This window comes from Nicotiana attenuata, unplaced genomic scaffold (assembly GCF_001879085.1).
Source record: "Nicotiana attenuata strain UT unplaced genomic scaffold, NIATTr2, whole genome shotgun sequence".
In the NCBI taxonomy this organism is placed as follows: Eukaryota; Viridiplantae; Streptophyta; class Magnoliopsida; order Solanales; family Solanaceae; genus Nicotiana; species Nicotiana attenuata.
Genome location: NW_017670519.1, coordinates 592684 through 606419, shown reverse-complemented (window position 1 = coordinate 606419; position 13736 = coordinate 592684). Strand labels below are relative to the sequence as shown.

The 13736-nt window shown below is 36.2% G+C and overlaps 2 protein-coding genes across 2 annotated transcripts; both read left to right on the top strand.

The window, feature by feature from the left end:
* Window positions 1-152: 152 nt before the first annotated feature.
* Window positions 153-623, top strand: LOC109240480. The gene has a single exon (XM_019407138.1). The coding sequence runs from the start codon at window positions 153-155 to the stop codon at window positions 621-623; it is 471 nt and encodes a 156-aa protein (XP_019262683.1).
* An 8164-nt stretch (window positions 624-8787) lies between these two features.
* On the top strand, window positions 8788-9592 carry LOC109240497 (classical arabinogalactan protein 4-like). The gene has a single exon (XM_019407152.1). The coding sequence runs from the start codon at window positions 8819-8821 to the stop codon at window positions 9365-9367; it is 549 nt and encodes a 182-aa protein (XP_019262697.1). The 5' UTR covers window positions 8788-8818; the 3' UTR covers window positions 9368-9592.
* Window positions 9593-13736: the final 4144 nt, after the last annotated feature.

Sequence of the window (13736 nt, the reverse complement as noted above, 5' to 3'; positions counted from 1 at the left end):
GTCAGGAGCCAAATATTTCCCATCTTAGAATATTTGGATGTGCAGTATATGTTCCAATTGCTCCACCACAACGCACAAAGATGGGACCCCAAAGAAGATTGGGGATATATGTTGGGTATGAATCTCCTTCTATTATAAAATATTTGGAACCTATGACTGGAGATTTATTTACGGCAAGATTTGCTGATTGCCATTCTGATGAATCAGTATACCCAATATTACGGGGAGAAAATAAGAAATTGCAAAAGGAGATAGATTGGAATGCATTATCACTATCTCATTTAGATCCTCGAACAAAGCAATGTAAACATGAGGTTCAAAAGATAATTTATTTGCAAAATATTGCAAATCAACTGCCAGATGCATTCACTAACCTACCAAGAGTGACTAAATCACATATTCCAGCTGCTAATGCTCCTATTCAAATTGATTTCCGAGTTGGACAATCTATAAATACAAATGGGTCTAAGCCACGCTTGAAACGTGGTAGACCAATTGGTTCCAAAGATAAAAATCCTCGAAAGCAAAAAGGAGTAAATGATCTAGGAGATCATAATATGGAGGCAATTGCTCGAAAAGAGCCTTGTGACATAACAAATGATAAGACCTCAGAGGAGGTCTAGGTACCTGAAAATAATAAGAATGAAGAGATCTCAATAAGTTATGTCACTACGGCAAAAAGGTGGAACCGAAATAATATTATTGCCGACAACATTTTTGCTTATAATGTTGCTGTTGAAATAATGCAACAAGATGATGGTATTGAACCAAGATCTATCGGTGAATGTAGGCAGAGAAATGATTGGCCAAAATGGAAAGACGCTATCCAGGCAGAATTAGCGTCACTTGAAAAACGTAAATTATTCGGACGTATAGTACGAACACCTGAAGGAATAAAGCCAGTGGGATACAAATGGGTTTTTGTGCGAAAACAAAATGATAAAATTGAAGTCGTTAGATATAAAGCACGACTGGTGGCACAAGGATTTTCGCAAAGACCTGGCATTGATTATATGGAGACATATTCTCCTGTGGTTGATGCAATCACTTTCAGATATCTTATAAATTTGGCAGTCCATGAAAAACTTGATTTGGTGTCTAATGGATGTTGTCACAGCCTACTTGTATGGCACATTAGATAACGAAATTTGTATGAAAATCCCCGAAGGGCTTAAAGTTCCTGAAACTAATAAAAATTTTCGGGAAACTTGTTCAATAAAGCTTCAAAAATCCTTATACGAATTGAAACAATTAGGGCGAATGTGGTATAATCGCCTAAGTGAGTATTTGCTGAAAGAAAGGTATAAGAATGATCCAATTTGTCCCTGTGTATTTATAAGAAGGTCTGGATCGGAATTTGTTATAATCGTTGTGTATGTTGATGATCTAAATATCATCGGAACTCCTGGGGAACTTCCAAAAGCAGTAGACTGTTTGAAGAAAGAGTTTGAAATGTAAGATCTTGGAAAGACAAAATTTTGTCTTGGTCTAAAAATTGAGCATATAAATAATGGAATTTTTGTCCATCAATTAACTTACACCGAAAAGATCCTAAAGCATTTTTATATGGATAAAGCACATCCAGTGAGTACCCCGATGGTTGTGAGATCACTTGATATAAATAAAGATCCATTCCGACCTCATGAAAATGATGGAGAGCTTCTTGGTGATGAAACTTCATATCTTAGTGCAATTGGGGCACTAATGTATCTTGCAAATAATACTCGACCAGATATAACTTTTGCAGTAAGTTTATTAGCAAGATTTAGTTCCTTTCCAACAACAAGACACTGGAATGGTGTTAAACATATTTTTAGATACCTCCGAGGGACTATTGATATGGGATTATTTTATTCTTATGAATCCGATTCACAATTGATTGGTTATGCAGATGCAGGTTATTCGACTGACCCACATAAAGCCCGATCTCAAACAGGCTATCTATTTACTTGTGGGGGTACAGCTATTTCATGGCGTTCAACAAAACAAACTTTAGCTGCTACATCTTCCAATCATGCAGAGATAATAGCTATTCATGAAGCTAGTCGAGAATGTGTATGGTTGAGATCAGTGACTCAACATATTCAACAATTGTGTGGTCTTTCTTTAAAAACGAAGATTCCAACGATATTGTATGAAGACAATGCTGCTTGCATTGCTCAACTTAAAGGAGGATATATCAAAGGAGACAGAACAAAGCACATTTCACCAAATTTCTTTTTCACACACGATCTTCAGCAAAATGGTGAGATAGATGTTTAACAAATCCGTTCAAGTGACAATCTAGCAGACTTATTCACTAAGGAATTGCCAACATCAATATTTGAGAAGCCGAGACATAAGATTGGAATGCGTCATCTCCGAGATATAATACGCGTTGTACTCTTTTTCCCTTAACCAAGGTTTTGTCTCAAGTGGGTTTTTCTGGTAAGGTTTTTAATGAGGCAGCACTCAATGCGTATTACAAGATATGTGTACTCTTTTTCCTTCACTAGGCTTTTTCCCACTGGGTTTTCCTAGTAAGGTTTTAACGAGGCACAGTATCTTTTAGATGGACATCCAAGGGGGAGTGTTATGAATATGTTAGAGTGGATGTCCATTGAATACTCCTAGACATCCCTATTCCATGAACCATTTGAGTTCATGTACTTAGTTAATTCATCACTTAATATTTGTAACCTTTAGGTGTATTCTTGTAACCTTTCATGTATCTTATATCCTATAAATAGGGTATTCTTTATCCTATGAAGAACACACAAGAAACACACTTGAATAAGATAACTTCTACATTCTCCTCCTATACATCTTGTCTCTATTACTATATTGTTCTATTTTGCTCTCATTTCTTAACAAAAAACAGTTTTTTTTACCTATACTAACTTTCATATTTGCCCAAATATGAAATCAAAAACATATAATTATTTCTATTTATACTGCTGTATATGAAAGGACATTTCCCTTTCTTGCCACCTAGTAACACCTCATATGGACCACAACAACACTATTGAAACTTGTGAAACTGACAAAAGAGAGTTATAAACAACCATTTTTCTTTGTAAAAATCACGCCGTTGGAAAATCAGTAAGGCAACATTTGGCAAATGGTCCTAACAATTTTGTGATGGTAGAAGCGAATACTTACATCATTTAACTTTTACTAGACTGTGTATTGACATCTTTATTTGTTATTCAAACCAGTGTTTTAAAAGGCGTTCTCGGGGCGAGTCCTGGGCGAGGCGCACCAAAAATGTCTTGAGGCGATGGTGTGGGGCGAAAGTCTCAAGAGGCGTACGCCAACAATTTGAGGCGTATGCCCGGGCGTTTGAGACGCGTTTTTATTGAATAAGTCCTTCATATAATACCCAAATTCTCAAAAGTCAGCTTGTAATTACACAAAAGTTTTAAAAAGGAAATGACATGTATTAAATTTAAAAGTCAAGACATTTTTTATTGATTCTAGCCTAATTTATGGTCTTTCTCAATTCTTTATCTTGTCTGTTGATCTGCTAATATCTCGCAAAAGCAACGAATATACAATTTTTTTTTTTTACAAATACAAAGAGAACTCCATTATTCTTCATAGCAGGACGTTCAAAGTTCAAATTGTAGGCTAGTCATCCTTTTTGTTCCTCCATGTAGAAAACTTTATTCTTTTCGACTCAAGCTATTACTTTGTGCTTGTAAGTGGCGTATAATAAATTGTTTTGACTAGTTTTTTGTGGGAATGGAGCACATCTATATATATATTTTTTCATATTTATAATTTTCTTCAATTTTTATGCAATTTTACCTGTTTATAAATATTTACTGTAATTATATTATTTTATAAAATATTAAAAATTAAATACCCATGGGGCTTATGCTTAGTGTCTCGGGGCTTATTCCTCACTGAGACATATGTAAAAGGCCTCGCCCTACGCTCACGCCTTTTAAAACACTGATTCAAACTTTACTTTGCACAGAAAAAATTGTTGGTATAGGTGCTATCCTTTTCTTATCCCTGCCATGCCAAATGGGACGGCAAAGGTCGATGAACAGCTAATAATTTCTGTTCTTTTTAAAATAATGGTAATTTTACTTTTTACTGGTACAGGTATCAGAAAACTCCAAAATTTCAACAAGAAGACTCATCTACTATAAACTTTTGTTGAGCTTTAAACCATAATTATCAACGTTGCAGTTATATTTTTCTCCGATTGCGGGATGTGTTGAATTAACAGCTAAGAAAATAGAGACACTATATAATCTTTTTTCATTTTTTCTTTTTGACAACTAAGAACTTTAAAGAAAAGGCTATAATTAAATGTCTACAATGAGCTGAAAGTTTTTGCCAAAATTTCGTAGTCGCACATTCCCCCGGGAATTTCGGAGTCAAGTAAAGGTGACCACAGAATTTTCTTTAATTTTGTCAAGATGACCACACAATTCAATTCTTCCATATCTTCTTCTTCTTCGTTTTGTTCATCTTCCTGGTCTTCTTAATTGGTCTTCTAGAGAGTTCTAGGATGTGTGCACAGCCAACTTTCAGACCTCTACCACTTTGCCATGGCACTTCCTTAGAATATTTTTTTGGAAAGTGGTACGGTTAGAGACCTTTCTATAACAGTCATACTATATAAAATTACTTTACTGTAACGGTCAATTTTTCTTTGGAACCAATTTTTCATGTTATGATATATTATATGTTCTTTATAAAAAATAAAGGGATATTTTCACTTTTAATCCGCGCCAGAAACTATTTATATCTGGTAGCCGAAAAAATGTATAAAGTAAAGAATCCATTTCGGTACTCAGGGTGGGTTGATAACCCATAGCGGAAGGCATTCTACCCAATGAGGCCGATACTTCGGATCCTGCTTGGAAGAAACGGAAGATATGGTCAATATTCAATAAATAGAAGTACGTCTTGTTCATTAACATCTCGAAAATATTCCGCCATAGTTAGGGCAGTCAAACCAACTCTCATACGAGCTCACGGCGATTCATTCATCTGACCGTAAACTAAAAAAAAGAGACGAGGAACCCTAAACTGAAATAAATAATTGTTCCGATTGAACCTTCTCTTCTACCGTAGATTTTGTATAATTTTTGTGTGTGTGTGTGTATATATATATATATATATATATATATAAATTTTACATTTTTCGAATATTATTTTTATAGCGGCTATATAGTGTCATTTCTCCAAAAATAAATACACCTTCAGGGTCACATATCGTTGTACCGAAATAGAGATCTGATTTAAATGACCAGGTACAACATATGAGTTCGATCCAGTAGATTATTTTTTTTTCCCAGAAAAAAAACGAGAGACAAGGAAACATCTTTGATTACTATTAAAAGGAACTATATCATATTTGCTAGTTTAAGCTCTATCATAACAAAGACCTAGAAGTAATACTTTTATTTACCATTAGGTGGATGTACTTATAATTTAAAGTTGTTTTTCTAATTTTCTAAAGATAGAAAAATAATAAAGATAATTAAGTTTAAGCGATTAGTAGTGATAAATTTTGTACACTTTAAAAACTCAAAGTAAGTAAAAATTTATAATCCATTCATAAGAATAATGCACTTTTTTTTTTTTTTAAAAAAAAAGGTTAAGTTTTGTCCACACTTAGTTGTATGAACGTAGTTTTGCAATCAGATAATTTAAAAATCAATTACGTGTAAGCATTTATAAAAATCTATATTTATATATTATTAAAAGGAGAGGAAAAAGCCTCCTCCTTAAGCCAAGTTTCAACCTAGAAAAAAGCCACACGGCATAAGTAATTAATAATTAGTTGTTGGTTATTGTTTTTGAATTTAAATATCTATAAAATAATAAAATAAAATATTTTACAGTAATAAAACAAAAAATATTGTCCATACAAATTGGAGGGTAGTTTCAAGTTAGAGTTTTTAAATTATTTTAAAATAAAAAACTAAAATTATATAAAATAAAATCTGCCACTTTAAAATTTCATTGTTTTTTAAATTTTTTGTTTTTCTTTTCAAAAATATTTTTTTTATTTATTTAGCAAATATTATTGACAATAATAGAATAAGATAAAAAAAAATATGTATCTTCTGTCATATTATAAAAAGAAAGTAGCATACAAAAATTTAAATAAAGTAATATGTTAATTATTGTTTCTATTACAATAATACTAAATATTGGATAATATCTATATATTATTAAAAGGAGACGAAAAAGTCTTCTCGTTAAGCCTAGTGGCAGCCTAGAAAAAAGCCAGATGGCATAAGTAGTTAATAATTTGTCATAGTTAATAATTAGATGCCTATATAAGTCTCATTAATTTAATAGAGATTTATTCATTAAATTTCAAATAATATTATTGAGAACAATATGATAAAATTTAAAATAAAAAGAATATTTCAAGAGTAATAAAATATATATCCTATTACATTGACAAATAAGATGACAATTGAAATTTATTAAAGCAATACGATCTAATTTGTTCAAACAAGTCCGATTACAATTTAAATTAATTAATATTTTTTAATATTGCTCGCGCATCGCGCGAATACTACTACTAATATAAGTTAATAACATAGGATAATATTAGAGGTCAAGTTTCATCAGAGGCAAAAAGGGTACATTAAGATATTTTTGCTTATCCGTTTAAGTCTCGCTAGACATAGTATGTGATGCTCGTACATACCACCTAAGGATGTGGTACAGTGGATAAAACTACTTTTTCTTTAACCAGAGGTCTCGAGTTCAAGCTCTTGGTATGGAAAAATCCTTAGTAGGAAGCGCTTCTCCCGAATGGGGCCCTATGCGGCAAGAATCCGGATATAGTCGGGCTCCAATACGAGTACCAAACACCCACAGCGGGTGGAAAACAAAAAAAAAAAAAAAGCTCGTAGATATATGAAAGGATGCAATTTCAACAAAAAGGACACACAAATTGATCCGGACGCTATTGTTATAAAAAATAGATCATATAGGAGGGATAAAAGAGAAGCCCTGTCACACATTAATTGGTTAGAGAGTAGCAAGAATATGTGCTCCTTTTTTTAACATTCTTTTTCCTTCCTCCTTTCTCTTAGGGCATAATTGAAATGCTTGTACTGAAAGTTGATTATTATTCCAATTTCCAAGTCAATTAAATTATGAAATGGAAAAATACACGCCTGTCGCTGCTTTTAGTCTTCTTATAGCCTGTTTGGCCAAGCTTTTCTAATCTTAGAAACACTTTTTTTTAATTTTTTAAAAGTATTTTTTTTCAAAGTTGAAGTATTTGGCCAAGCTTCTGGAAGAAAAAAAAATAATTTTGAGGAGAAGCAGCAAAAATTAGCTTCTCTCCGAAAGCACTTTTGAAAAAAAAAATACACGTAGAATCAGTTTTAAAAGCTTGGCCAAACACTAATTGACGCTCAAAAGTGCTTTTCAAATTAATTAGCCAAACACAAATTGCTTCTCACTAAAAAGTACTTTTGAGTAAAACACTTTTGAGAAAAAGCGCTTCTCGAAATAAGCTGATTTTTCGCAACTTGGCCAAACAGACTATTAGTCTTTGTGACAAATTTCAATTCTCTTGGCCCTGCATTACGCTCTGAAGAAGTGATTGTCTATTCACTTAGGGAACTTCCACATACTGATTTTGACACTCATATTGTAATTTATTTAGATTATTGGGCATTGATTGACTTCTATTACTTTGCTTTTAGGACCAATTGGACCATCCTCTAATTGTTGCAATCGCAAAAATTCTCACATGTTGGCCACGAGAGAATAAAAACTTTGTACCTAACCTTTAAGTTCGAGCTTGCTTAACATGTTAACCAATTTGATTAGTATTAGTTAGAGCTAACTATTTAACTTTAAACATTTTATTTAGTTTTTGAATCTGTTTCATTCTTAACATGCATTCAAAAAAATTGGAATTAACAGACTATAAAAAATCTTAACACAAATAACGAATTTAATGTAGGTGTATCACAGAACTATGCCTAATTCAATCATAAATAATCTTATCAAAATTCGTTATGGCAGAATTTGTTCCCATTTAGATATTCTATTTGGATCATATATGCTCCAACGGTCTTGTGAAAAAACATGAGGTGCTCAACCACTAGCTAGCCAAAGTCTTGGGACCCTCTTGCTTAGGACATGAAGCCCTTGTATTTTTGACATGTACAGATAATAATACATGCGCCCAAGGGTAATAAGAATTTCTATTATACCATTGTAGGGGTGTCGTGAGATGGTTTAATTTCTTTATCCTTAATGAAAATATTCAAATTCGAGCTCCGGGAATGAACAACTTTTTGGTGAGAAGCGTTTTACTTTAATGAGCTTATTTGATATGGAGCCTTTGAGCAACAATAAAGTCGTCTTCATATGATTTATAGGTTACGTAACCTATATATATGTTCGAGCCGTACAATCAGACACTGATGCTTGCATTAGGGTAGGCTGCTTACATCACACCCCTTTGAGGCGCGACCCTTCCCCGGACCCCTATGTGAACGTGGAATCTTTCGTGCATCGTACTGTCCTTTTTACTCGACACGAACTTGAAATAGCCGGATCACTGGATTCTGTGTAAAAAGATGCCTCAATAAATAATAAAAAATAATCTAAATAGGAGCACATCCAATCACTTAAACTAAAAATCGCTCGAATGTACAATATATGTATATTCCGTATATTGGTGTGTATAACCGTGTATAATCTATATATACTGGCTGAAAAAGTAAAGAGTAAATCCGACCGGTTATTTGTATAGAGATTCAGGAAATTAAGTCTTTCTACTATGTCTGTCTATATATCAGCTAGCTCTCAAACCTTTCAATACACCTGCAGAATGCAAACTTCCTCAAAGACAACCTTTGAGTTCACTTTGTTCAAGAATTCTCTCCTCTATTTCTTAAAAGAAACAAATCCTAAGAGAGTCATCATCAGTATAGTCATGGCTGTCTCACGTAGTCCTATGATATTTCTCTCCCTTTTACTTACATTTATAGCTCTCTCTGCTGCTCAATCTCCCATGATGTCCCCCACAATGCCACCATCTACCATGGCAATGCCACCAATGACCACCACTCCTCCGCCTATGGCCACCATGTCACCACCACCAATGGCCACCATGTCACCACCACCAATGGCATCTCCTCCAACTCCAATGGCACCATCCATGAGCCCAATGGAACCATCAATGAGCCCAATGACACCATCAATAAGCCCAATGGGCTCACCACCAGCCCCTATGGCACCCGGAATGGCACCCATGGGATCCGGGCCAGCGCCGGGACCTATGGATGGTGGAATGGCTCCTCCTTCTCCGTCTAGTGGTTTTGTTCATGGAAGTAGCATGGCTATGGTAGCAATTCTTGGGAGTGTACTTTTGTTCTAAATTTAATTTGGTCATTTTAATTTGCTCTCATATTGTTGTAGATTACAAATAATTTACTTATTTGTGTATTTATTTTGCTAAGCTCATTGTATTGTTGATTTTGTGTGGAAGAGTGAGGAATTTGAGGACGTCTGGTTGGAGATTTATCAAATGTTACATGCTCTATTGTGTAACATTTTGACATTAGCTTAATAAGATACTATTCTCTCTTTCTTTCCATTTAAATTTCTACTTCAATGCTACTTGTTCTTTCATATGAAATTTCCAAGTTATAGGGTATTTAATTTAGACTAGATTTAATGCAACATTTTAGTTTCCTAAAACTTTAGGAGAAGGGGTTTGTTAGACAATATTTTTTGTTTTTTTTGCAATAATGCCTAGTGCTAATTAGCAATTTCCTAAGCCGAGGATCTTTCTGAAATAGCCTCTCTGTCCTTCCTGAAGGTAGGGATAAGGTATGCGTACATACTATCCTCCCCATACCTCTACACTGGATCTGTTTTGTTATTGTTGTTGATGCTGATGCTAATTAGCAATTTTCATGCGTTGAAATGAAAGAGAAAAGAATGGTATAAAAGATAAGCAATTGGTGGTGGAATGATGATAAGGAAGAAAAGATAGGGTGCTATCTAGCTGGAAGAATAAAGCTTTTTCTTTAGGGGGGGGGGGGGGGGGTAAGATTGGTGTGGATGAAAATTGATGAACTTATTTTGGGAAGAGGAAGATGTCCTTTTGGGATATCTTTTGTGTGTCAAAAGGAGAATGGGCTAATGTGGTGGCTGCACACAAGCATGGGGTTGGTTGGCGAGAGTGGGGATAAGCAACAACAAAGGAACATAAACTAGATTGTGACATCCACATGGTATGTTATATGTCCCTCTCCCCACTCCTTTTGCAAATATACCATCCGCCCAATCCTAAAAGGAATATAGGAAAATATTGACTTAGATATATAGTTTATTCTGGGCTTATACTCAAATTCCTTTTACACACTTTTTTGTTACTGAAAATTTCTTACACACTAAATATTTTATAGGGTTTGTCTAATATACACCACTTTTATTCAAATCTACTTAAACATTATGTGGTGTGAACATCCGCATGCCATGCACCATTTTACGTAGATTTCTCTCAGCTCTATTATGGGGTTATTCGTTTGGTGGATGAGTTGTTCCTGTTCACACAAGAGAAATTATTAGGTCCTACATTGCTAGCTGAAAAGATTGGAAACCTACATATAAAGTATAGGGATCATTTAATGGTGTAAAATATTTTTGAGAAAATTGTAAAGACTTAGCCCAAAGGATAATATCACACTATGTTAGGAGTATTATTGAGCTGTTTTAGCCCAACAGAAATGAACCCTAAAGAGTTCGGAGTATTGGATTAATTTCGTCAAGAGAAAGGGTGTCTTTTGACCTTCACACCAGTAAGTAGGTTATAAGCATTGGATTCCATCTCAAAACCTAAAGAAGCATATGATGAGAATCAACAAAAAGTTTTTGTTATCTTTTGCTTCTTTTTTCATCCTCAAAAAGGCCATATAAGAAGAAAGCTGTCATCTGTCATTTTCAACACCATGATGTGCCAAAAATTTCTAAGTTACTTTCATTCCTAATGCACCACAAATTTTTCTGATCTGAGTTATCTTTAATATGAAGTTTGCTCAATCCCATTTTGGGAAATGGTTTTTAATCCTGATAACTTTTCAGGAGAACAGTGTGTTTGGGCAATGTGCTAAAAAGAACTCATGGATATGGTCAACTTATTAAAGCATAACTCTTCTGCCAATAATCAGCAAAAGTATCCGAGTTTAGCTTTTTTATTTTTGGGGAAAATCAGCGAAAAGGGGAGTAGTAAAACTGGAGATTGTGTCCCGAAGGGACGGCCCAGTGGGTTTGGAGGGAGTTTTCCACACGGGAGACGCGGGTTCGATCCCCCCTCAATGCCTTCTGGGTCTGAGCCTGTCGCACGGGGCTTACCTAGTGCGGTTTACATCTCCTGTGTGGTTTGCAGGCTATTACACAGTGGAGGGTTTACCCAGTGCGCACAGAGTGCTCACCACGGAGTGCTCACCCGAAGGGCAGAGGCTGTAGCGGCTGCGGGTTTTCTTGGGGTTCCAAAAACTGGAGATTGAAACCAAGAACATGCCAATGGTTATAGGAGAATAAATACCTCACTTACCCTAATAAAAAATAAAAATTTATTACATTTGCCATACCCATTTACTATAGTGATAAATTAAGGTGTTAAAGTGCCTAATTAACTATGGTTTGTAATAGTGTGTGTAAAAACATGTGTCATGTATTCAATAGATTGATGCGAGTATATTTTTACCCTAATAAAGACCTACCAAAGTCCAAAGGCACCTTTGTACTATATAACTTTCCCTAAAGACAACATTAATGAAATCTTTTAACTTATAATAAATGGAGCCATACCAAATTCTTCCGCACTAAGTTTAGATTTTACACCAAGATTTTCCTGCACAAGATTTGCGCAACTCATAGTCTTCTATATATTCTCTTCTCTTTCCATATAAGGAGAATTATAGTGAATGTTTACCCCTCCGATGCTTGCACCAATTAAATTATATTATTCTATTTATCATGCTTAGTGATAAATTGATGTTAATTAACCATGAGATAGTGAAAGAGTATGCATAAAGACACACATCACATATGTATATATATATCATACATACAATTGATATGAATACAATATGAGGGTAAATTTTATGCAAAGGATTACACAGACTAGTTCCCTTAAGATTTAGATTTAAAAGTGAAACACATAATGTAGGTAGTGTTATTTCATCTTCCCACAGAGTGCTTCTAAAGTAAAAGAAAAAAAAAGAGGGCAAAAACTTTAGCATCTAGAAGTAGAGAGACAACTAAAGGAGGTAATTACCCCACGAATTGACAAGTCATTTGGACGCAACAGTAGTGAGTTAGGCAGCTCAAAAAGGCTATAGGATGATATATGTATTGTCATGGGCGGCTTTTCAGCCATGCCCCATGACCCCTTGGCGTCCTAGCAAGCCTCCCAATGCCTAGCGCCACGGACGGCCCCGTGGTCTTGGCCCCGCCAAGTGACAAGCGCGCAGGTGCCTCTGTCGCCCCACCGATATCCCTCGCCAGAGCCAAGCCGCAGGCAGAAGCCAACAGCGCCGCGCGCGCAGACAACGCCGCGCGCGCAGACCGTGATGCCAAAGACACTGCTGCTGACAACGGACCTGCTGCTGCCTTATAGAAAACTAAGTCATTTTCATTGTAAATATAGAGTAGTTTTATTTCATGTACTTCCATTATGTTTCTCTAGCTTAGTCAAGTCTAGTCCTGTAGCTTTGGATTATTTTTTTAAGTATTATTAGGGGGGATCAAGCAATCAAAACTTTCTAGCAAGCAAGCAATTCTCTGTACTGGTGTCTCTCCCCCTCGACACCGCGTTGCTTTTCTGTAATAGCTTTCATTAATGCAATCAAGCTTTCTTTCATTCTGAATTCTCATTTCTGTTCTCTCAATTGCTCTTGACATTGGTTTTCCCGTACGGCACTGACAATCTCGTCTAGCGTACGGAGGGGACCTCAGTTGGCGGACAGCAACTGCACTGACATCAGTTGCCTAGCCTTACGTCGCCCTTCCTAGGAATCTCAGGAAGGCGCCGCGTAACAGTTGGTATCAGAGCCTAGGCTCGACATCGGACGAGGGAACGCATTGACATTACCACCATTTCTGACCATGGTGAATCATGGGGACCGCATTGCGGCTCTCGAAGGGACGGTTGAGGTATTACGGCCTATTGTGGATACGGTGCCAGAACTAAGAACCAGCCTAGTGCAAAGGTTGGACGACCTGGACCGCAGGGTGCTCCAGGCCGAAGTTGACATTGAAAACATCAGTCGCGACTCCGAGGGAGACCGACAGACGGCAGCCACAGAGGCAGCCGAAATTTTTGAGAAATTCGAGGGGCTCCAGCAGGAGCGCGCCGAGGATTTAGCCCACAGGGCACAAGAAGCAGACAGGGTGACTGCCATGCAACAAACTATTGACAAATTGACAGACCAGCTCAATGTTGTCAACGCTGCTTTACAGGGCTTACTCCGAGGAGGTGGAAACCAAATCGGGGGCGTTGAGAACTCTGCTTCCGCGACACAGAAACTGAAAATTCCTGAGCCAAAGCCATACAGTGGAGCTAGGAATGCCAAGGAAGTGGAGAACTTCATCTTTGACGTCGAACAGTATTTCGATGCGGTTGGGGGCCTAAAGGAAGCTAAGAAGGTAGCAACTGCTGCCATGTATCTTCAGGGCGATGCTAAGCTCTGGTGGCGGGTGAAGTACGAAGCCATCAAGGCCGGTGAAGATACTCT

What these genes read in the sequence shown, in the direction of transcription:
- LOC109240480 (XM_019407138.1), top strand. Translation starts at nt 153, where the DNA reads ATGACTGGAGATTTATTTACGGCAAGATTTGCTGATTGCCATTCTGAT.
- LOC109240497 (XM_019407152.1), top strand. Translation starts at nt 8,819, where the DNA reads ATGCAAACTTCCTCAAAGACAACCTTTGAGTTCACTTTGTTCAAGAAT.